Source organism: Physeter macrocephalus, chromosome 11, assembly GCF_002837175.3.
Source record: "Physeter macrocephalus isolate SW-GA chromosome 11, ASM283717v5, whole genome shotgun sequence".
Lineage (NCBI taxonomy): Eukaryota > Metazoa > Chordata > Mammalia > Artiodactyla > Physeteridae > Physeter > Physeter macrocephalus.
The window spans coordinates 153568344-153593632 of NC_041224.1; the positions used below are offsets into that span (position 1 = coordinate 153568344).

Consider the following 25289-nt stretch of genomic DNA (forward strand, 5'->3'; position numbering starts at 1 on the left):
TCAGCAAAAAAAAAAGTTGTTCAGTGAAAGGATGAAGAAATAATGCAGGCTGGCACTAAGTGTTTGCGGAACTGTCATGTAGACTTCTCTGGTGCTGTTGGTGTCTAAGAAAAATGCTTTGATTCATATGTCACCTAGTTCTGTCTCTAGGACTCTTGTGGGGCTCAAAAAGTTTTAAATGAATTTCAAAATTGGCAAGTGTCTGGAAAACTCTGTGGGGTTCTGAAAGCCAAGCTTTTAACCTTTTGGGAGAAAAGGTAAGACAGTGAGTGAAGGACAGGGATTGGAAACAATAACCAAAAGAGGTTGGGGAATATTATCTCTGTAAGTTAGAGTTAGGTTTGGCTGCATATTAAAGAACAGGGGTTAGCAAGCTATGCCCCACAGGCCAGATCTGCCTGCCACCTCCTTTTGTAAATGAAGTATTATTGGAACGCTGCCATGTCCATTCGTTTATATATTGTCTATGGCTGCTTTCATACTACAGTGGCAGAGTTGAGTGGTTGCAACAGAGACCATATGACACACAAAGCTTAAAATATTTACTCTCTAGTTTTTTACAGAAAGTTTGCTGAGCCCATTATAGAAAATCAAAACAGGGGATTCCCTGGCGGTCCAGTGGTTAGGACTCGGTGCTTTCACTGCCGGGGCCCGGCTTCAATCCCTGGTTGGGGAACTAAGATCCTGCAAGCCGTGTGGCACGGCCAAAAGAAAGAAAATCAAAACAACTGGTTTGAATGATGCACATATTTTCTCTCTCTCCTACAGAGTAGTGCAGAGGTAGTAGTTCAGATTGTGTAGTGGCTTCTCTTCATCAAGGACTGAGGCTCCTTTGTCCCTTCTTTTTTGGCTTCTACCCTCTAGGTTATTTCGGGGTCCAGTATTGGTGCTGAAGCCCCAGTCTTCATTCAGACAGCAGGAAGGAGTGGGGGAGAAAAGGACATGAGATGTGACTCTCAGCAGAACTAACTCCTCGCTTGGAAGTTTCACACAACACATCTGCCTATAACTCATTGGCCATTACTTATTCTCATGGCCGCACATAACTGTAGGGGAGGCAGAAATAAAGTCTTCTACTGGTAACATTGGTACCTGGGATAAAAGTGTTTTCATGTGAATGAGAAGCAAGGGCAAGCTGGATACGTGACATTATCTCAAGACAACTTCAGTTGCAGTCACCGTACAGATGAAGGATAATTATCAGCCATTTTACCTTCCTCTGACGACCACTTGTAGCCTAGGTAGTCTGTGGCAGAATCTAGTACTTTTTTTTTAATGTTTTCGGAGTATAGTTGCTTTACAATGTTGTGTTAGTTTCTGCTGTACAGCAAAGTGAATCAGCTATACATATACATATATCCCTTCATTTTGGATTTCCTTCCCATTTAGGTCACCACAGAGCACTGAGTAGAGTTCCCTGTGCTGTGTGGTAGGTTCTCATTGGTGATCAGAATCTGGTACTTTAACAAATCACTAATAAGTTATGGAGAAAGAACATTTGATGAGGTAATTATTTCAGTATAAATCATCCACTAGATGGAGCCAGTGTCTGGCTCACATAGGTCCACCTCCATATTTTAACTATCTCCTTTTATTTTGAAGGACTTATTTTAGCATATAGCTATTTTTGTTAGGTTAAAAACTCTTGGTTAGATTGATGAGATGGAAAAAAGTGACTTATATCAGTTGAATCAAGGAAACAAAACTGGTGTTGGAGAGCATGTAGTTTGGAATCTCCATTAACACTTACCTGGGGCTTTTGTGTTTTATTTTATTTTAGAATCTATACGCCATTCACAGAAGACACCGAGACTGTGGGGCAGAGAGCCCTGCACTCAATTCTGAATGCTGCTATCATGATCAGCGTCATTGTCATCATGACTATTCTCCTGGTGGTTCTATATAAATACAGGTGCTATAAGGTGAGCGTGAGACACAGAGCTTTGCTTTCCACCATCTTCTTTTCATGGTTGGGTTTTGTTGTCACCTTACTTGGTCTAGTAAAGAAAAAGGTCTCATATTCTAGAACTAAGTTAATTTTTAGTTTCCCCCCTCATTTGTGGAACATTTAAAAAATACAAAAAGGCATAAATGAAAAACAAATGTTTTCGTATAATATCACACTCTAAATGGTTTTAACGTTTTGATTTGCTGTATACTTCGGACATTCCAGAAGGATATATCCTGAACCTTTGTGAATTCCCTCATTGAGAGATAGCGCTGTAGCATATAATTGTCCCCATAAAATAACGTATAACTACAAAAATTCAGATTCTCAACTTGAGTACAGAACAGCAAAGCCACCTTCAGCTGCTGTTGTTAAACTCATTGGTGACTGGCCGAATTCCCAGTTCTAAATTAGTAGATGTCCATTCCCTCCCTCTCTCCTGCAGGAACACAAATTCTTTGCTTGGGAAACAAAGGCAGGGGAGGTTGTGCAGGAAAGACACAGGCCCAGCCCTCCCAGCCTCTGGTCCCCTCCCTCACTCTCTACCTAAGTGACTTGCTTGTGAATTTCAGCTACCTGGCATGTGTTTCAGATTCATGCCTCAGAAAAAGGACAGATTATTACAGGTCATGAACCTTTAGGCTCATTCTCAAATAAAAGAAATATTAACTTTTCAAACATTGAATTCTACTCTCTTTTTAGTATTTACTTCTGTATATTCTTTAACATGGTTAAAATCAAATGCATAATCAGCATGTGTCCTTTTTTAACTTTTACTTTGGCATAAGCACTTTCCATATTATAAATTTTTAGCAAATATGTCTAATGGTTACATAATATTTGACTCTATGAGTGTATTGTAATTCACTTCCCCTAATTTGGACATTTGAGTTGTTTCCAGATTTTCGCTCTTCTAAAAAACAATGAATGTCTTCATGCATAGAACTTTTCCACTTTTCAAATTATTTCCTTAGGGTAAAAATCCTAGGCACAGCATTTCTGGAGCAAATTATCGGCATATTTTTAACCGTCTTGCTATGCAGAATTTTGTTTTCAAGATGATAGTATCAATTTGTACTTAGAAAGAGGCTGTCTTACCCCACCTTCACCAGCGTTTAATTTTTTAAAAAAAAATATGTGCTAACCCTCATAGGCAAAGCAAAAATGTCTTAATTTGCATTTAGTTTATTATTAATAAGATGGAATACCTTTTCAGTGTTCACAAACTAAAATTATACAGAGTTTAACCTTGTTTGTTGAGTGCGTGGAAGTATTAACCTAAGTGATGACCATTTGCAGTCTGACATCAGAATCTGGAGACTGAAGACAAAAGATGTGTGTGATGGCGACAGGTAGTCATCAACACTGAGAGAGCCAAAGAGCAAATGATGTAAACCCATGTTGAGAAGCATACTCCTCCCCCTGCTTAAATATGCTCATGTCTCAATTACTTTATCTTTTTTTTTCCACTATATATATTTGTTTACATATAAATGTTTACCTGCCAGTTCCATTTCTCTGCCTTATTGGACTTTCTTTGTGACTTGTATCTGGATTACATGCTACTTTTGTTCCTCACATGTTGTTGGGAGTCACCTGGGGTTTTGCATTCTTCTTTGGTGTTAGGAGACCTCTTTCTGCTTTGCTAGCAGGAAATTAGAGGGCTTCTCCTGGAGCTCATAGTCTTGCTAATGTCCACTTGGGTTGTGTTGAGTTCAGGTGGAGGAGGGTAGTACTGGAGGGAAAAAGTGGTAAACTCATTGCTGGCTTCCTGGTACTTCTGACTCCCCAGCCTACTGGCAGCTGCACGCATTCGATCCAGGTTTTGTAGTTGTATTCGGTAGGTAGAACTAGAACTTATCCTGATGTATTTTTGGTCAGTTTTGTGCATATTTTAGTTAATGCTTCATGTTAGACAATCTAAAAGGTTTATACTTAGCTGGATTTCCACATTCACCCATTCATTTTTGTGTTGTTTTCTTTTGCTTTTTAATATTCAAGTCTTAGCAAACACAGCCGATTCTATAGAAACAAGTTGTTAATTTTGACTCCTAGTATAAAAATAAAAGGAGCTTTTGAGTCAGAAATTCAGAAACTTGCCAGGACCTGTTTGGAAATAAGCCCTGAAGATTTGTGTGTCGGTGGTTGATTGTGCAATGTCTCTGAGAAGCACAAGAAGCTAAAAGACCAAACAAACCTTAAAAAGGAAGAAATGGAAAAGGCAGTTAATTATTATATATCATTTGTTATAGATGAAAATGTATAGCTTACTAAAGTCACATGATTTCTGGCCTAGATAGTTCAGTGTTTAGAGGAGATCGTTGCTGTTCTGTACTGAAGCAGGGGCTCTTTTCTTTCAGAGCCTTTAGCACAGGAAAGCTGAACTAGGGATTGTAGCAAGATGAGAAAGGCCTGTTTTACCACCTGATGTTCTAGAAAAAGGGAAGGTGTTAGTTAGTCATCATCAGAAGAGGCTTTGAATTTAGGTAATAAGTCAGAAAATCATGACATCAGTGATTAACCTAAATAAGAAGACCATTTACAACCATTATTACAGGCAGAGGGCTAATATTTTTACCATATGAAGAGCAGTTACAAATAATTAAAATTATGAACCTCCTAGTAAGAAATTTTAAAAATCCAAGCAGAGAAATTATGAAGGAAATATAGATGGCCAGGAGAGGGAGAGGAAGAGAGAGGGAGAGAGAGGTGTATGTGTATTTCCTCACTAGCAAAAAATATATATATTAAAATAACAATTAACATATTTAACTTATTGACTTGGTGAAGGTTAATCAGGCCTTTTTTGCGGAGTCACTAAGCCAGTATGTATCAACAGTCAGTAATTAGAAAATGTCTGTACACTTTGGTTCTGTATTTTGCTTTCATGATTTATCCCAAAGTGTTACAAATGCTGGAAAATATTTGCATACTAGATATTACTCCTAGCATAAAATATAATTGGAAAAAGAAGGAAAACCCCACAAATTCCATGCATAAGGGAAAAGTTAAATTGTGGGTTCATGCATGTAAATAAACTATTATTTAGTCATTTTAAAATCATATTTAAAAAAAAATTTGGTGGGATGAGAATTTGTCTTTAATAAAAAATTAATTAAAAAAGCAGAATGTAAAATTTTCTATTACCTGATTCTAATTTTTTTAAAAGGTCTTTGTTTACATATACAGACAGAAAACATGTCTGAAAGGAAATGTTAATGTCAACTTTGGTTCTCATTGGTCAGTGGGAATTGTTTTTTCTTTTAGTGTTTCTATATTTTCTATATGTTATAAGCATATATTACTTTGTATTCAGAAAAATGTTGTTTTTTTAAAATAAAAAACATTCCCATGTTCCCTTGCCCCTTCCCCCATAAAACAAGGTAAAAAGCATTTCTTAAGAAAGTGGAGGATTTCTGGTACATAATATTTACTCTAGCCCTTAATTTGGAGCTCGGTACGGAATACCAGTATATATCTCCCACTCTTTAAAGTTTTTCTCTTTTGTAATATTTTATATACTTTTTAGTTTTATAACTTGGATTACTTCTAAAGCTAAGACTTGTGATGGGCTGGGATGCAGGTGGGAAGATTCATTTCTGCTTATTATTTTTTTTGCAGATGAACTAGAGTAAGGACTTCCTTTAGAATATTTTGCTAAAGTTGAAGTACTTAGAGGGAAATGTACAGGTGTCTTCAGTTTACTTTGATATGTATTAAAATGGGCTAATGCGTGGAGAGATGGATAGATGTGTTGCAAAGCAAGTCCAGCAAAATGTGAATGGTAGAATTTTGGTGGTATCTGGGCAGTGGTTCGCTGTGTGTTTGAAAAATTTTAGAATAAAATGTTAGGGGAGGGGATTCCCTGGTGGCACAGTGGTTAAGAATCTGCCTGCCAATGCAGGGGACATGGGTTCGAGCGCTGATCCGGGAAGATCCCACATGCCGCGGAGCAGCTAAGCCCGTGTGCCACAACTACTGAGCCTGTGCTCTAGAGCCCACGAGCCACAACTACTGAAGCCCGTGTGCCACAACTACTGAAGCCCGCACACCTAGAACCTGTGCTCTCCAACAAAGAAGCCACCACAATGAGAAGCCTGCGCCCCGCAACAAAGAGTAGCCCCCGCTCACTGCAACTAGAGAAAGCCCACGTGCAGCAGCGAAGACCCAATGCGGCCAAAAATTAAATAAATTAATAAATTTAAAAAAAAAATGTTAGGGGAGGTTTTTATGGAGGAACACCAGATATTAAATTTGTTGTATTTGGATAGTCAATTTAGAATATTTAAATGTCAAAGGAATACCAACTTTAGTGATGTAAAGCCACTCTTTTGACTTTTTCCCAAATTGTAACATTTTATAAAATTGTTTTAAAGAAAGAGAGAATTTTTAAGAAATCTTTTCTTCAAAAGAATTAACAATCACAGATCACCTTGAATGATCAAAATGGAACCACAAGAGAAAATTAACATAGATTCTAATGTTAACATTAGTAACAACTAGATTTTGATAGTTTAGAGTGAGATAATTGGAACAAATGGATCTGGGAGGTGTGTGTGGGAGATTTTTTTTAAAAAGAAGACAAAATAATATTCTTGATTTGGAGCTTTTCTTTTCTCCTTTTTCTTTAAGGTTTGATTTGGTCTTTTCTGATTAAGAGATGTGTTTGGGAAAGTTGTTGATTAAGTAGCTCCTGTCATTAAACAGTAAAGTTCATTGAAAGCATAAAGCATATTATGGGTGTATCTACCTCAAAATAATTTCACTTTTGGTTAAAAATTACCTGAGAATTTATCATGCTTCTCCATTCTATTTTTTAAAACCCCAGACTCTTTGGGTTGTATAGTATTTTACCCAATATACTCATTATATAAAATTACCATAAAATTTTTTTATCTTGTGTAATAGATTATAAAAATCAAGTTCTGGGGACTTCCCTGGCGGTCTAGTGGTTAAGACTCCACGCTTCCACTGCAGGGGGCACAGGTTCGACCCCTTGTCGGGAAACTCAGATCCCTCATGCCACATGGCGTGGCCAAAGAAATTAATTATTTAATTAATTAAAAATCAAGTTCTGATTCTCTCATATTAATAAGCTGTACATGAGTAATAATGACTAATATTTATGTAGTTCTATATGAATTCTGCGTAATATTAATGGGCTGACATATAAGTATTAACTTATTAATGAACCAAGTAAAATAAACATAGCATAGCAATACTTATTGAAACCTCAGATTCAATAATACTTATTGAAACCTCAGAATATCTTTTGTCAAATGGTTATGTAATTTAGAAGACCTATTTTCTCTGTACAGTTAAAGTATGTGTACATAGGTCACTTAACTGAATATCTGATTTTCAATTTTATTGAATTTGATTTATCAATTATTTTATTTTATCAATTTATTATCAATTATTTATCAATTAATTTATTGTTTAAGAAATACATCAAAATTCCTCCATTGAAAATATTGCTGCTTTAAAATTTAAATGTTAACTGTTGACTCTGTTGATCATTTTTTTAATTGAAGTATAGTTAATTTACAGTATTATATTAGTTTCAGGTATACAGCATAGTGATTCATTATTTTTACAGATTATACTCCATTAAAAGTTATTACAGGGGCTTCCCTGGTGGCGCAGTGGTTGAGAGTCCGCCTGCCGATGCAGGGGACACGGGTTCATGCCCCGGTTCGGGAAGATCCCACATGCCGCGGAGCAGCTAGGCCCGTGAGCCATGGCCTCTGAGCCTGCGCGTCCGGAGCCTGTGCTCTGCAATGGGAGAGGCCACAACAGTGAGAGGCCCACGTACTGCAAAAAAAAAAAAAAAAAAAAAAAGTTATTGCAAGATAATGGCTATAATTCCACGTGCTAGAAAATATATTTTTGTTGCTTAATCTATTTTATACATAGTGGTTTGTACCTCCTAATCCCATACCCCTAATTTGTTTTTGGTTTTGTTTTTTTATTTTTATTGGAGTATAGTTGATTTACAATGTTGTGTTGGTTTCAGGAGTACAGCAAAGTGAATCAGTTATATGTCTATATATATCCACTCTTTTTTTTTTTTTTTTTCAGATTCTTTCCCATATAGGCCATTACAGAGTATTGAGTAGAGTCCCCTGTGCTATACAGCAGGTTCTTATTAGTTATATATCTTATATATAGTAGTGTATATATGTCCATTCCAGTCTCCCAGTTTATCCCTCCCCACCCTTATCCCCTGGTAACCATAAGTTTGTTTTCTACATCTATGAGTCTACTTCTGTTTTGTAAATAAGCTCATTTGTACTCTTATTTTTAGATTCCACATATAAACAATATCATATGATATTTGTCTTTCTGTGTCTGACTTCACTATGACAATCTCTAAGTCCATCCATGTTGCTGCAAGTGGCATTATTTTGTTCTTTTTTATGGCTGAGTAATATTCCATTGTATGTATGTACCACATCTTCTTTATCCATTCGTCTGTCGATGGACATTTAGGTTGCTTCCAAGTCCTGGCTATTGTAAATAGTGCTGCAGTGAACATTGGCATACCTCTAATTTGTACCCCTCACTTCCCATTCCCCTTTGATAACCACTAGTCTGTTTTCTATATCTGTGCATCTGTTTCTGTTTTACATGTACATTTATTTGTATTACTTTTTCGTTTCCACATATAAGTGGTATCATACAGCATTTGTCTTTCTCTGTCTGACTTATTTCACTAAGGCTAATACTCTCTAGGTCCATCCACATTGCTGCAAATGGAAGAATTTTATTCTTTTTTAAGGCTGAATAATATTCCTGTGTGTGTGTGTGTGTGTGTGTGTGTGTGTGTGTGTGTGTGTATATGTTTGTGTGTGTGTACACATCTTATTTATCCGTTCTTCTGTTGATGGACAGTTGGGTTGCTTCCATATCTTGCCTGTTGTAAATAGTGCTGCTATGAACATAGGGGTGCATGTATCTTTTCAAATTAGTGTTTTTGTTTTTCCTGGATACATACCCAGGAGTGGAATTGCTGGATCATATGGTAGTTTTATTTTTAGTTTTTTGAGGAACCTCCATACTGGTTTCCACAGTGGCTGCACAAATTTACATTCCCACCAACAGGGTACAAAAGTTTCCTTTTCTCCACATGCTCGCCAACACTTGTTATTTGTGGTCATTTTGATGATAGCTATTCTGACAAGTATGAGGTGATAACTTGTTGTTTTGATTTGCATTTCTCTAATAATTAACAATATTGAGCATCTTTTCATGTGCCTGTTGGCCATGTGTATGTATTCTTTGGAAAAATGTCTCTTTAGGTCTTCTGCCCATTTTTTGATTGGGTTGTTTGTTTTTTGACATTGAGTTGTTTGGTTTGTTCATATATTTTGGATATTAACCCCTTATCAGTCATATCATTTGCAAATATTTTCTCGCATTCCATAGGTTGTCTTTGTTTTTTTTAAACACAATAACCATTAAAATTTTACTTATTTATTTATTTATTTATTTTGGCTGCGTTGGGTCTTCATTGCTGCTTGCGGGCTTTCTCTAGTTGTGGTGAGTGGGGGCTATTCTTCATTGCTGTGCGCCGTCATCTTATTGTGGTGGCTTCTCTTGTTGCAGACCATGAGTTCGAGGTGCGCGGGCTTTGGTAGTTGTGGCACATGGGCTCAGTAGTTGTGACTCACGGCCCCTAGAGTGCAGGCTCAGTAGTTGTGGTGCAAGGGCTTAGTTGCTTCACGGCATGTGGGATCTTCCCGGACCAGGGCTCAAACCTGTGTCCCCTGCATTGGTAGGCGGATTCTTAACCACTGCGCCACCGGGGAAGTCCCATAGGTTGTCTTCGATAATTTGGTTTTTTTAATGTATTCTTTTCTTTTTAAAATTTTACCTATTTCTAAAGGAACGAAGGTCTACATGTATTTTGGTAAAATTTCTATTTATATTATGAGTAGTTCAGCACCAAAGAGTTCTGTTATAGGTATTCACTGATCCCAAAGCTGCTTGTGTTTTGCCATTTGAAAATCATAACACATACAGAAGTAATATACAATTTTTGAAGTAAGAAATTTGGATTTTTTTTTTTAGGGTTATGGGATCTGTTAATTATACTGAAACTCTTTTCTAGGTCATCCATGCCTGGCTTATTATTTCATCCCTATTGTTGCTGTTCTTTTTCTCATTCATTTACTTGGGGTAAGTAGTGAAATATTTGGTCTGTTTTTCAGAAATTAACTTTATTTGGGCTCTATAACTGTCACTTAAAGAAATGTACTTTGTTGATGAATTATTCTTAAATTATAATTGTTTCCATGTATAGGCCATACTTGGTATATATACAACTAGTTAATATTATCAATAGCGATATTCTTTTGTTGATCCTTGTTTGTAATAAGTAGAACTGAAAGAACTCAAGACTACAGTTAATTCTAAGTCTTTTTAGTAAAGAATTTACTGTATTCTTTACTTCTAGTAATAATCTTTGAATCAGAATGTTAAAGCGTTTCAAGCATATATATAAACATGAATTGATTTTTAAACTTTTATATTGTTTCATCAGTTAGTCTTTTGCCTTTCAAATGAAATCTTACATGAGAACTTCACATATAAAATAGAAAAAAGTGGAGCTGCTCTGTTGAAGAAAATAGAGAGACTCAGAGATTTGCCCGCCTTGCCTTTCTCTCAGCCCCAGTGGCAGAATACAGGTCGTAAACCATTGCACTAGCTCTTAAATTAGGAAGAAGCGATAAAACTAAAAAATAAATTGAAGAGTTAATTCTTTGGTAGAAGCAGGGGGAATGACCATAGACAAAAGAAATAAATGCAAGAATCTCTATGAAATGGATGATTTTCTAGGAAAAAACTAATTACCAAAACTGACCACTGAAGCGATAGAAAATCTAAGTAGAGCAAAGAAAAAATACAGAAGGTTGTTGAAGAGGTTCTCATCCCACCTCCACCAGTAACAACAATACCAGGCTCAAATGGTTTCATAGGGAAATTCTATTAAACCTTTAAGGAGCGGATAACTCTAATGCTATTTTAACTGTCCGGACACGCAGGCTCAGCGGCCATGGCTCACAGGCCTAGCCGCTCTGTGGCATGTGGGATCTTCCCGGACCGGGGCACGAACGCGTGTCCCCTGCATCGGCATGCGGTCTCTCAACCACTGCACCACCAGGGAAGCCCCAGATTCTTTTTAAGAAGGCAGGGTAACACTGGTACCAAAACCCTCTGAATTATCCAGAAAAAGGAAACTGTGGATCAGTCCTATTTATTGATGCCAAAAGAATAACTAAATATTCACTAACAGGATTCAGCAACAACCCTTTGAGGGTATAATACATATGACCAAATGGAGTTTGTTTGCAGAATGGGAGACTGGTTTATTATTAGGAAATATCAATACAAGTCACCATGTTACTAAGTCATCATCTCGTACATGCTAACAAGAATTTGACAAAATTCAACACTTGTCCTTGGTCAAACTCCATAATAAAACAGATGATTAGTTCTCTAACATGATAAAATATATGAATCTTATTCTAAAGATTGGTATCATCCTCTCAGGAAAACTTCAGAAGCACACCTGTTACTGTTAGGACAAGATGAAGATTTCCTTTATCACTATTGTTGTCAATCATTGCTCTGGAAGGACTAGTGAATGCAATTAAATAAGACAAAGAAATAAGAGCTACACAATTTGGAAGAGAACGTTAAATTATCAGTAATTAGAGATAAAATGATTATTTACTTGGTTTCAGAATTAACCAAAAAAACAATTAGAATCATTAAGTAAATTTGGTAAGGCAACTGCATACAAAATTAATTAACATAAATCAATAGCCATCATGTAAACAACTAGTTAGAAAACATAATGAAAAGAAAAAAATCCCATTTATGAGAGCAGCAAGAAAGAGAAAATATCTAGGATTAAACAGTAATTGTTTAAGCTCTATAATTAAGAAATTTTAGGGAGTTCCCTGGTGGTTTAAAGATTAGGATTTGGTGCTTTCACTGCTGTCGCCCAGATTCAATCCCTGGTCAGGGAACTGAGATCTTGTAAGCCTTGCGGCATGGCCAAAATTTTAAAAATAAATAAATAGATAAAATAAAGAAATTTTAAAATGCCTCTTCAGGGCTTAAAAAGAAGACTTAAACAAATGGAAAATTATACCAGATTACATAGAAAGAATATCATCATAAAGATGTCAGTTCTCTCTAAGTTTATTTTAAATTTTAATATAAGCCCAATAAAAATACAAATAAGATTTATTTTTAATCTGGACAAGATAATTTTAAAATTTATTTGAAAAAATAAATAAGTGAAGGTACCCCAAAGAATCGTAAAAAAGAAGAAAACTGAGGGATACTACTCCCACCTGATACAAAATTATAAAACTAGAGACTTCCCTGGTGGCACAGTGGTTAAGAATCCACCTGCCAATGCAGGGGACATGGGTTCAAGCCCTGGTCCGGGAAGATCCCACATGCCATGGAGCAACTAAGCCCGTGCGCCTAGAGCCCGTGCTCTGCAACAAGAGAAGCCACCGCAATGAGAAGCCCGCTCACTGCAACAAAGAGTAGCCCCCACTCGCCACAACTAGAGAAAGTCCATGCGCGGCAACGAAGAGCCAACACAACCAAAAATAAATAAATAAATAACTTTTTAAAAAATTATAAAACTATAATAATTAAAATAGTGACACCTGCACTATAAACAGATAATCAGTAGAAAAGATTAGAAGGACTTAAAAAAATACTCAAATATATAAAGGAATTTAATTTATGATAAAGGTAGTATAGAATCAGTAGGCTGTAAATGGATTATTTGGTAATTGGTGTTGAGATAATTGGGTAGTCATCCAGAGGAAAAATTTGAATTTCTTCTTTATATCTATACCAGGATAAATTCCAATGGATTAAAAATTTAAATGTGAAAGTAAAACCATAAAAGAACTAGAGAAAAACATGGGGGATGGGGAATTTAAGTATATATATATATTTAATTATGTAACTTAAAAGGTCTTTCATTAAATCTAATGTTTTATATATAAATATATACACATATATATATATATACACACACACACATTCACACAAAACCCAAAAATCAAGCCAACCAACCACACCATGAAAAAAATCAGAAGATGAATGACCAACTGCTAAGTGTGTTTTCAACTCATTTTATAAACAAAGGCTAATTTACTTTATATATAAACCTCTACATGGCAATAAGATCAACAACAACCTAACAGAAAAAAAATGGGCGAAGGATATGAAAAAATAGTCAACAGAAAGAGAAAGACTAGTTACTTATAAATATATGAAAATATGCACACCCTCCTTATAAAATTAATGCTAATTAAAGCTGTACATTAGGTTAACAAGGATCAAATAGTTTAATAAATGTTCTAATTTGGCAAGGTTGCAGGAAAATAAACATGCACACATTGGTGTAAAACTTTGATTAAGAGCAGTTAGGCATATCTACTAAAGTTTTATATGAATATGTCCTGAACCTAGTAATCTGTAGGGATAATCATTGCAGCATTGTTTCTGATAGCAAAAGAATGGAATCAGTCTAAGTATCCATCAATAGAAAACTGGTTAAATAAATTATGGTACATCCATACAGTAAAGCCATTGGAAAGAATGAGGTACTCTAGTATACTAATGTGGAAAGTTCTCCAGGAATATCATTAATAGAAAAAACCCTGGTTTAGAACAATGTGTGTGCTATCATTTGTGTCCAGTAGAGAAGTATATTTATGATATGTATGGACACTCTCTAAAAGGATGCATATGAAGTTAATAATAGTGCTTTCCTTTGGAGAGGGAGACAAGATTTGGGGGGAAACTTTTCACAGTATATGTTGGGAATTTTACATTTTAGGCATGTATTACCTAGCCAAAGATAACAATAGTTTGGAGTTTTGGGGGTTTTTTGTTTTGAGTGCTGGGATATCTGAAATGCTTAATACGAATAGCTACATCATCCAGAAATTTCAACATTTATTTTGAAATTTCAAAATGGAAAGATCACCTTTCTGGATAGTCTCCAGAATCCAAAGTTTGTGCTTAAATAAATGAGTGCTTTCTTTCTCCTCAGTTACCCATCTTCTATATTTGTATCTTTATTTTAAGATGGAATTCCCCCTCCCAAAATTAAAATACTATTTTCTTCATTATAAAAATTCATTCATTCATTCATTGTGGAAAAAAAAAAGAAAGAAAGAAAAGAAGAAAAGTTTTTAAAATTCCAGACTCCCATCATCTAAAGATAAGTCCTGCATCTTTTCAGGAACTACTACATCGATCTCTTGCTCTCTCTTCTCACACACTATTTCATGTAAATGAGATCATATTTTTTTTCAGGCAACAATATATCATGCCTATATCCCATGTTTGTGTGTATGTGTGTAAAACATATATATATTTAATGGCTGCACTAAATTTTATGAAAATAACACCTTATGTCCTAAGCTCTAAAATTTATTTGCATGTTTAATTTTTTCCAATTTCAGATACTTCAAACAAGCATTTCCCAAAGTATAGAATAGCATTTTAGGTGTTATATGGCCTTTTTTTTAGTTTTTGTACTTACTTTTACAGCTGTGGCCTGTGATACTGGTTTCCCATTTATATGACTGATACAGAGTTTTCTGTTAAAATAAGCTCAACTTGAGGAAAAAAGTGCATTAATTTAAAGAAAGATATGGTAAAAGTGTGAAGCTGGGATATGACTATCTAATGAATATCTATGTTAGAACCATAGTTCTAAAAAATGTTTTGATGAAACTTATTGTATGCAAATCTTTTTAGATATCTGTTTAATTTTTTTCAGGGAAGTGTTTAAAACCTATAATGTTGCCATGGACTACATTACAGTTGCACTCCTGATCTGGAATTTTGGTGTGGTGGGAATGATTGCCATTCACTGGAAAGGTCCACTGAGACTCCAGCAGGCATATCTCATTATGATCAGTGCCCTCATGGCCCTGGTATTTATCAAGTACCTCCCAGAATGGACTGCGTGGCTCATCTTGGCTGTGATTTCAGTATATGGTAAAACCCAAGACTGACATTTTGTTCATCACAGAAATACCTCCTGGTGTGTTTTCCTTCCTCTTCTAGTTATCTTGACTTAGGGAAAATGACAACAGTAATGTCCCATAGCTTTTCGGTAAATAATCAGTTAACTCTACTATCTTTTTCATATAAAGATTTCAAATTTTTTGAGGTTAAGTTCTTTAAAAATGTTTTATTAATCCCCCCAGTTTAATTCAGTGATGAGTTAGTGGAAGGATCCATAGACTGCTGGTCCTAAGACTTAGATTCAAATCCTATCACTACCACTGATAGCCTTCATGACTTTATGAAGGTGATTCGGGCCCTTCGAGCTTCAGTTTCCTCATTTGGAAAATGGGAATAATGCTTCTCAGAATATTTGTTGGAAAGCACTAGCAGAGTGCTTGACACACATAAAATGCTCAACTAATTTTTAATATAAAAATTAAGTTAACTACTTTTTATAAGGCAACTTGGGTAGAATTACTCTTTTAAAGATAAAACTTATTTGGGCAGTGTGAGCTTCAAATTTATTAGCAACCCATGTGACATGGGTCCTGAAAAGTCAGAATATACCTTAGCCATGAATAACCAAGATGTGTACTCTGTAACTCTCACTTTGCATAAAAGCCAAAAAGAGATCCGTTTTCAGAGGTCAATTTGTGGTCTCCGTATGATAACTGCAGTGTTCTTTCATCCCTGTTCAAATGCTTATTAAAATGTCAGGTGACCTGTAGTAGAAAACCTCATCATTCCCCCTTGATTGATGAATAAAACGTCTGTGGAAATAGAATTCGATTGGCTCTGTTCTCATATTTGAGCAGTCAGTCACAGAACTGTAGAAGTCATATACTCTTTGTGACGGACTTTTCATAGTGACCTTAGGTTGTATAGTATTTGATGCTTTGCAAAGTACTCATCTTTTCATTGCACAGCTGTGATCAAGAATGCCAGTTCTGCGCTCCATCCAGTCAGCAGCTGGTTAATACTTTGCAGTCAGAGATTTTATCAATATGTTCTTCTGTTCCATGCTTTTTTCGACAGCCACAGTTTGCCTTCTCCTTCAAAGGGACACATTATATCTTTACCTAGCAACTCGGGTACTTTAGCAGCCCTACTACTGTTGCACAAAATCTTTGCAAGCTGGATCTTAACCACATCCACCTTTGTCCAGGAGCACAGATACAACATTACACTGATGATATCATCCTCTGAATAAATTCACTGGACCTACTTGGTGAGGACATACAGATATTCACAGTAGAGCTCAAAAGGGAGGTGGCATTTCCCTGAACATAGTACAAGGCTCTGCCACCCCAGTTAAATTCCTGAAAGTTACTTGGTAAGCTGAGGGCTTCTGCATCTCTGGCACTGTCAAGAAATAGCAGCTGACCCTCTCTGCACCCACGATGTTAAAACAAGCCCACTATGTTTTAGGCCCTTTGGGGATCTGGAGGCAATATACTCTTCATTTACAAATTTTACTTAAGCCTATTTATACTGTTACAAATTGGCCCACCTTGAATGGGGACCTCCTACAACATAAGGTTCTAGAATCTGTCCAAATTGTAATATAGTAGTTACTTCCATTAGTGTCCCTTCTTCTGCCCCAGAGAATCATTCACTGTAGAGGCTTTAGCAACCTCTTCTCATACCTCCTGAAATATCTGGATCACTCACTATGATCATAATTTGCCCACGGATCTCTGGTGTGAGGAACTACCCTTTTCAGTCCCATGCTGTACACGTTTAGAATGGCCATTTCTGACTACATACCGAGCTCTCCTGGAAACAGGTTTTCACAGGCTCCGAATCCATCTACTCCTTATCTCCATATCATGGAGGCAGCATTCTACAAGCTCAGCACAGCCACCAGGGCCTCCTTGCTAAGACAGAAATGTTAGCCATATGATAGAGCTGAGTCTGGGCCCCCTGGAGTATCTCACCCACAGGAGAGGGTGACCTCTTCTTTCCTCAGTCCCTTGCCAGTTGACATGGTGCTAGAGGAGGTCACCCCTCTCTTGGACCCCTGGCTACCACGGGAGCCCTTTGGGATCAAATGAGTGAACAAACAGCAGTGGGAGTTTGTACACTTTATGGACAGCATCAAAACTACCTGTGAAGGAGCTCACTGGAGAGCTCTGCTTTTCATTGCTTAATCCAGGCATCCTTGATCAAAGAATGGGATCCAAGGGTCAGCAAAATTAGCTGAACTTTGGGCAGTCGTCTTAATCTGGCCAACAGTTGGCTCCATCTGTGCATTTTTACAGACCCTTGGGACATTGCAAGTGGTCTAGCCACCTGGTTCTGCCAGTGGTAGCAACAGCACTTATCCAAGGTTTCCCTCTTTAGGGAAAATAACTGAGACTCTCTTGCCTCACAGATACCAAAAATAGAAATCAAAGTTATACATGTCTCAGTACGTATTAAACCCACAATACAGGCCTCCTCACTTTATCCACTTTGGAGTTCCAGATATTGTTATAGTAGTGACTATTTCACTTATAAATATACAATGCTGGGCTCTTGAACAAGATGTGCAGTGGAACTTTCACCACCATACAGTCTCACGCTACAGGCCTCACAAGGCACCATTATGACAAACTAGAGCAAGTTAAAACTTGATTAAATGAAACATCAGGGTTGAATCATAATAAAGAGTTTGATTCTTTTTTGATATTAAAAAATGAAAAATACCAGTTCTGGAGACAGACTGCCTGGGTTCAAATCCAGACTCCTCTACTCCTATCATTTATTGGGTATGTGGCCACAGACACATTGCTCAACCCCCAAGTCTTAGTTATTATGAAGATTAAAGTAAACAATATGTACAGTACACACATGTAACGGTATCTATCAGTAAATATTAGCTGTTTCTTTAAAGTGTATAATCCTGTGAAGTAAGCAAGGCAGTTATTCTTGTTTTACTGCTAAGAACCTGAAGTTTGTAGAGGTAAAGTATTTGCCCAAGCTTAACACCATTTGATCTAGAATATGAGTCCTAAGTCCCATATTCTTTCTACTACATTACACTGTTTCTCCCATCAACCCTCTGTTTCTTCCATACATATGCAAATTATCTCCACAGACCTTTGAGTTCCTTTAAAATAAAAGACTTTTGTGTCCAATATTTAGAGTAATGATTCTTAACTCCATTTCCATAAGATCTCAAGATGTCACAAAGATTGTTCTAAGAATTTCAAAACAAAATTAATTTTAATTCACTTTAATTGCTCTAAAAAATAAGGATTTATCATTTAGCAATTCTATAAGGAGTAGTGTGTCGTAAAACCAAGATAGTTACAGGACATCGCAGGTTGAAACAGGTTAGTAATCTCATTATTTCAGAGCACGGCAAATTTCCCTTTTCTCATCCCAAACAAATCAAAATGGAAGCAGTGAGAGTAGAGATTTTGTGTGTGTGTGCATGTGTGTGTGTGTGTGTGTTTTGTAGTAGTAGTAGTAGTAGTAGTAGAAGTAGTAGTAGTAGTAGTAGTAGTGGTGCTGTACAAGAAGACATGACCACTTGCAGGTGTGAGGTTTTTTACTTAAATGCATCTGAATGATAGTAATGTCAACACAAGCTATCAAATCTTCCTTTACAAATTTACCTATATCTGTTTCCCATTATTAAATGTTTGAAATTATTTTCTGTATTTCTGTTCTCTGAATTTTCACGACATAGCAAATGTAAGAAAAACTGCAGTTATTGGAAAGAGATGGTGGTAGAATCAAGAATAATTTATGCATATTGCTTCCTCCTCCGAGTTGCTGTTTTCGTAAAATAAGACACTTTTCAGCACCACATGTATTCTGAGACCTAAATATTTGTGAAGTGCTTTTGACAGGAGAGCTAAAGAAATGCTAAACTCATGCAGAGGTTTATTAGTTATTTTGTTTTGTTTAAATTTACTGCCCTCTTATTTCAAGTATCCCTAAATAGTACATATACTGTTTTCAAAAAGGGGAGAAGGTGAATCTCTTCTACTCTGTTCTTCATATTTTGAAAAGTTAAGTCAAATCCCCTCTATTAAATCCCTCCTAAAGTAAACCTTCAGTTTGTGGCTCATAGGTATGTTTTGTTTGGAAATGGCTTGTCCTTGTTTCTGCTTTGGAAATTGACAACTGCTCTAGAATAATTCTGTCTTGTCATTATTTCTGCCTCTTTTCTTCAAACTGGGAAGACTTATTCCTAGAACCCAACGATGATACACTGTAAACTAACCAAATAGCAGTCAAACCAAAATGAAGTTTGCACAGGTCTCTATGTGGTTTTGTGTATTTTGTTTAGATTGTCTCCATCCGCCTCCCCCATCAGCTTACCTGCTGTTTATTTCATATTCATTCAACATCTTTCTGTGTAAAAAAAATTAAACCTTTTCAATTGGTTAATTCCTCCCTCACACACCCATTTACAAGTTTAGCCAATACATTTTTCAGATGTCTTTTCTATTTTTCTTTTTCTAGATTTAGTGGCTGTTTTGTGTCCAAAAGGCCCCCTTCGTATGCTGGTTGAAACAGCTCAGGAGAGAAATGAAACTCTCTTTCCGGCTCTTATTTACTCTTGTAAGTATTTCAGAATGATGTTAAGTTAGTGAACAGCTTAGAATTTACAGAGATTCAAACACATGTAATTATGGTCATTATCATGGTACTTTTTTTCACCTTAAATGCATAGCATTGATGGAACTGCTGCAGATCTGTTTCCTTGCAAATTATTATCTTCTTCCTGACATTGGTTCAAGAGAGTTTTCAGTATGTATGGAGATAGAAGAAATATTTAGAGATTGAGGAGCCAGTATTCTCATTTAAAATCTTATTAATCAAGAACTATTGAGTACTTGTTATATACATATATTGTAGGTGGATCTTACACTAGCATGTTGAAAGAATTGTACTTTTCCTTCAGAATGTGTTTGCCCTTTTTTTGGTTTTTGAGTCATACACTTCCTAATCATTCAGTAAATATTTATTCATCATTGATCTGATCTGCTCCCACAGAGCACTGTGGAGGATATAAAGATAAGAGGGACTTCCCTGGCTGTCCAGTGGTTAAGACTTCATGCTTCCAATGCAGGGGGCCTGGTCGGGGAACTAAGATCCCACCTGCCGTGGCATGGCCAAAAACTAAATTTAAAAAAAAAAAAAGATGATTAAGATACTTTGCTTTCCCTCAGAGCGCATTTGCTTACTTTTTTTTTTTTTTTTTGGCCGTGCTGCGCGGCACATGAGATCTTAGTTCCCCGACCAGGAATCGAACTCGAGCCCTCAGCAGTGAAAACTCAGAGTCATAACCACTGGACCACCAGGGAATTCCCTTGCTTACAATTTAGAAGTGAGATAAGACACGTATATAAACAACATTCGAGGCAGACTGTTATCAAATTATTCAGAAGGAACGCAAAGCACAGAAAGAGCTCAAAACAGGGAAAATCTAAATGGGGAATCAGAGAAAGGCTTCATGGAAGAGACAGTATTTGGATTGAACCTTCGAAGGGTGGGTAGGATTTCAGCAAGCACAGATGGAAGAGTCAATTCCAAAAGTGGGCTTGGGGACATCCCTGATGGCACAGTGGTTAAGAATCCACCTGCCAGTGCAGGGGACACAGGTTGGATCCCTGGTCCGGGAAGATCCCACACGCCACGGAGCAACTAAGCCCCTGTGCCACAACTACTGAGCCTGCGTGCCACAACTACTGAAGCCCTTGCAGCAACGAAGACCCAATTCAGCCAGATAAATTTTTTTTTTAAAGTGGGCTTGTCACAAAGAATGGCTTGGAGACATAAGTGTGGGGCATCTTTTTCAAATTTCGAGTGTTCCAGTTTACTAGAACATGTAGTACAAAATAGGGAGAGTACTAGGAGATGGGTTTGGAAAGGCATTTAGGGCAAGATCACGGATAGCTTTGAGGGACTGGTTTAGATCTCTGTATTCTATTCATGATCACTTGGGAATCATAGAAGGTTCTTAACAGAAGACTAATGTGATCAGAGCTGTGCCTTTGCAAACTTGCAGCATTGTGCAAGATGAATGGGAGGGAGAGAGAACAGAAAGCATAACTAAACAGATATTGCTATGATCTAGGTGGAAAGTAATGAGAGTCTGAATTATGGGATAGGTAATGGCAGTCAAGGGAAAGGCCTTGATGAGAGCTTTTGGAGGTAGTTTCAGTCGTTCTTAGTGATGAGTGAAAGAAGTTTAAAGATTAAAGGAAGGATGATAAAGAAGAGAGGTTTTTCTTATTTGAGAAATCTGTGTAGTGTTGCCTGTAGCCCATATTTAATTTTCTTGGCAGGACCTGTGAGCCATCCAGGTAGAAATTTCCAGCAGGAGTTTAGAAGTGAAGTACCAGTTCAAAGGAAAAGGTTGATAACAGAGATGCAGAATTGAAGAACATCAGCATGGAGGTGACAGTTGCAGCTGTGGGAGTGGTTGAGTGATTCGAATCAAAGGAGAAGAGAAGAGGACACCAGGAGTAGATCTTTGTCAACTACTATGTTTAGAGAGTGAGAAATGAAGAGAGAATAAATGGAACATAAGAAAATATCAGAAAATTGGGAAAACCAGCATTTTTCACTTAGCAGTAGCATGACTGTTTTTTCATATCAGTACATGAAATGTCTGCATAGTTTTCTCCTATATAGATATTAAATAAAGGGTATCTTTATTGATCATTTCCCATTACAAACAATGCTTGCAGAGAACATTTATGAATTTGTGAATATTGCTGTACAGATACATTCATAGAAATGGAATTGCTAAGTCAAAGGATGTGTGCCTTTAAATTTTGATAGATACTGCCAGACTGCCTCCTCAAAAGGCTATACCAATTTATATTCCCTTCAGTAGTGTGAAGGTCCTAATTAACTAACACCTTCATTATCACTTGTTTGTATATGTGTATGGGAAACTAATAGACAAAAAACATCTTGTTTTAGTTTTCATCTTGGCTTATTGACTAATAACTATTAGTTAATAGTAATCAACTAATAACTATTAGTTAATAGTAATTAATAACTTAGTTAATAGTAATTAATAACTATTAATGATTATTTGGACTTTTTAATGTATTTTTTAGCTGCATATTTAAATTTCTTGTTTTATGACTGGCTTGGTATTGTATTTTTCCATATTTTTAGAATTAATTTTTAATTATACAAGGAATACATTAATACTTTATCATTGAAAAAATTTTTGAATTACAGATAAAGTTAAATTTCATTATAACTGTCATCCCCAATCTTAATACTTTACCAAGCAGTTACTTACCAGTATTATCAGTGTGATATATATCCTTGTGGACTTTTGGCCTATTTATCTGTTGAGTTATTGAAAAAGCAGAGTTTCAAGAAGGAGAGAATGTCAGATGCTATTAAGAAGTGAAGGATGATGAGGACTAAGTAAACCATATAGAATTTGGTGCTTTAGACATCTTTAGTGACATTTAAGAGAGCAATTTCAGTAGAATGATAGGACCAGAAGCAGTATTCCAAAGGGCGGAAACTGTGCGTCTGTGTGTGTGTGTGTGTGTGTGTGTGTGTGTGTGTGTGTGTGTGTGTTTGTGTGTGTGTGTCTGTCTGGGTTTTGCTGGCACTGGCAGTGGAAGTGATACAGTGGACAGAGACTGGGTGATGAAGGATTGGTAAGTTATCACCTACTAGTTCACAGGCAGAGCAGTGGTGACTTGAGAAGAGAACAGGTTTGAGGAAAGATGGTTCCAGGAGAGAGAAGGTTGAGGGAAAGGAGCCAGTGGAAAAAGGCTTTGAAGAGACCAGCAAGAAGAAGTAATTACTGGAGCAAAGTAATAAACGAAGCAGGTAGAAATAGCTCTAAGAGTTCAGTAAGAGGAATTAGATGAGAATAGTGAAAGACCGGGAAGGAAGGCAAAGACAGAAAAGCAGAAGCTAGTGGAACGTAGAGAGAGGTCAAGTTGGGAGCACGTGTTAGTTCACCCTAGTCTTTCTTGTGAACTTGCTGTTAGGTCCTTTGTGGGAAGTCGAGAAGGTGGGGATTGTGCTTGTAGCTGGAGAAGTCTGGTAAAGCTTTAGAGCACCCGGTGTCTGAAATGCAAGGATCTATCTCTTACTTTTTTTTCCATATAAATTTATTATCATGTGTTTATGGTGCTTTTCGGCCAAAAAGAACACACAAGGTTTTGAGCATCAGCATTTTCCTTTTTTTTTTTTTTTTTCAGTATGCGGGCCTCTGGCTGTTGCGGCCTCTCCCATTGCGGAGCACAGGCTCCGGACGCTCAGGCTCAGCGGCCATGGCTCACGGGCCCAGCCGCTCCGTGGCATGTGGGATCTTCCCGGACCAGGGCACGAACCCGTGTCCCCTGCCTCGGCAGGCGGACTCTCAACCACTGCGCCACCAGAGAAGCCCCAGCATTTTCCTCTTAATGAGCATTTGCGTGTGAGCTTCTTCTGTGTTATTCCTGGAAATTAAAATCTATTCATATATTTTATATTTGTGCATACAGAATGTTACACCAAATGTTAATAGTGAATGCTAGGAATTTAGAGTCACAAATATACTTGTAAAAGTATAGAAGGCTGTTCACTGAAGCAGTGCTTATATTAAGAAGTAAATGGAAATAACCTAAGTGTCCATCAAAAAGGGACACTTTCAAATAATTATGGTACATTCATACAATGGATAGTTGTGCAGCCATTTAAAAGAATGAAATAGCTCTATATATTTCTGATTTTTTTTTAAATGTCAAAGATTATATATTAAATACAAAAAGCAAGATTTTAGGGGACTTCCCTGGTGGCGCAGTGGTTGGGAATCCTCCTGCCGATGCAGCGGACACGGGTTCGAGCCCTGGTCTGGGAAGATCCCACATGCCGCAGAGCAGCTGAGCCTGTGCAGTACCACAATGAGAAGCCCGCCCGTAGCAACGAAGACCCAATGCAGACAAAAATAAGTAAATAAAATGAATAAATTTTAACAACAACAAAAAAAAAGCAAGATTTAAAACAATACATGCAATATCCTGTGGAAGAAGTGGGGGAAAGGAACTGTATATGTATGGATGTGTGTATATATATAAGATCCCAGTGACACATTTCAAAACTGATAGTCTCTAGGTCCATCCATGTCTCTACAAAGAGACTGTCATACAGAGTGAAGTAAGTCAGAAAGAGAAAAACAAATATCGTATATTAACACATATATGTGGAATCTAGAAAAATGGTATAGGTGATCTTATTTGCAAAGCAGAAATAGAGACACAGCTGTAGAGAACAAACTGTGGATACCAAGGGGGAAGCGGTGGGGGTGGGATGAATTGGGAGATAGGAATTGATGTATATACATTATTGATACTATGTATAAAATAGATAACTAATGAGAACCTACTGTGTAGCATAGGGAACTCTACTCGGTGCTCTGTGGTGACCTAAATGAGAAAGCAGTCCAAAAAAGAGGGGATGTATGTATACGTATAGCTGATTCACTTTGCTGTACAGTAGAAACTAACACAATATTGTAAAGCAACTATACTCCAATAAAAAAAAAACTGATAATATACTACTAGTGTTTACCTCTGGGAAGTGTGATTTAGAGACTGAGACAACTTTTACATTTTTCCTTATATCTTTCTCTACTTGTAGATTTTTAATGTTGTACTCTATATTTTTTTAATTAAAAAAAATTAATAAATTTATTTATTTATGGCTGCACTGGGTCTTTGTTGCTGCACACGGGCTTTCTCTAGTTGCAGCGAGTGGGGGCTACTCTCCATTGCGGTGCGCGGCCTTCTGATTGTGGTGGTTTCTCTTGTTGCAGAGCACGGGCTCTAGGCTCGTGGACTTCAGTAGTTGTGGTACGCAGGCTCAGTAGTTGTGGCACGCGGTTTCAGTAGTTGCGGCTCACGGGCTCTAGAGCACAGGCTCAGTAGTTGTGGTGCACAGGCTTAGTTGCTCCTAGAGCATGTGGGATCTTCCCAGACCAGGGCTCGAACCTGTGTCCCATGCATTGGCAGGTGTATTCTTAACCACTGTGCCACCAGGGAAGTCCCTGTTGTACTCTGTATTTTTTAATTGTGGATGTCAAAGTGAAGGGATTGTGAGTTTTAAATTTTTTCTTAGTTTTAGGATTTTACATTGTTCTACCATTGTATCTACTGTTAGTACCACGATAATACTGTGTAACAAACCACCTCAAAACTTAATGCCTTAGGGGACTTCCCTGGTGACACAGTGGTTAAGAATCCACCTGCTACTGCAGGGGACACGGGTTCGAGCCTTGATCCAGGAAGATCCCACATGCCATGGAACAACT

General features: G+C 37.1%; 1 protein-coding gene across 2 annotated transcripts in view; it reads left to right on the top strand.

Moving 5' to 3' along the window:
- PSEN1 (presenilin 1) overlaps positions 1 to 25289 on the top strand; it is an 83707-nt gene that overhangs the window by 33672 nt on the left and 24746 nt on the right. For both annotated transcript variants that reach the window (XM_007107203.4, XM_007107204.4), the window contains exons 4-7: positions 1781 to 1922; positions 10062 to 10129; positions 14781 to 15001; positions 19472 to 19570. In XM_007107203.4, coding sequence (XP_007107265.1) covers positions 1781 to 1922; positions 10062 to 10129; positions 14781 to 15001; positions 19472 to 19570 — 530 coding nt within the window. The remainder of the gene's footprint in view (positions 1 to 1780; positions 1923 to 10061; positions 10130 to 14780; positions 15002 to 19471; positions 19571 to 25289) is intronic.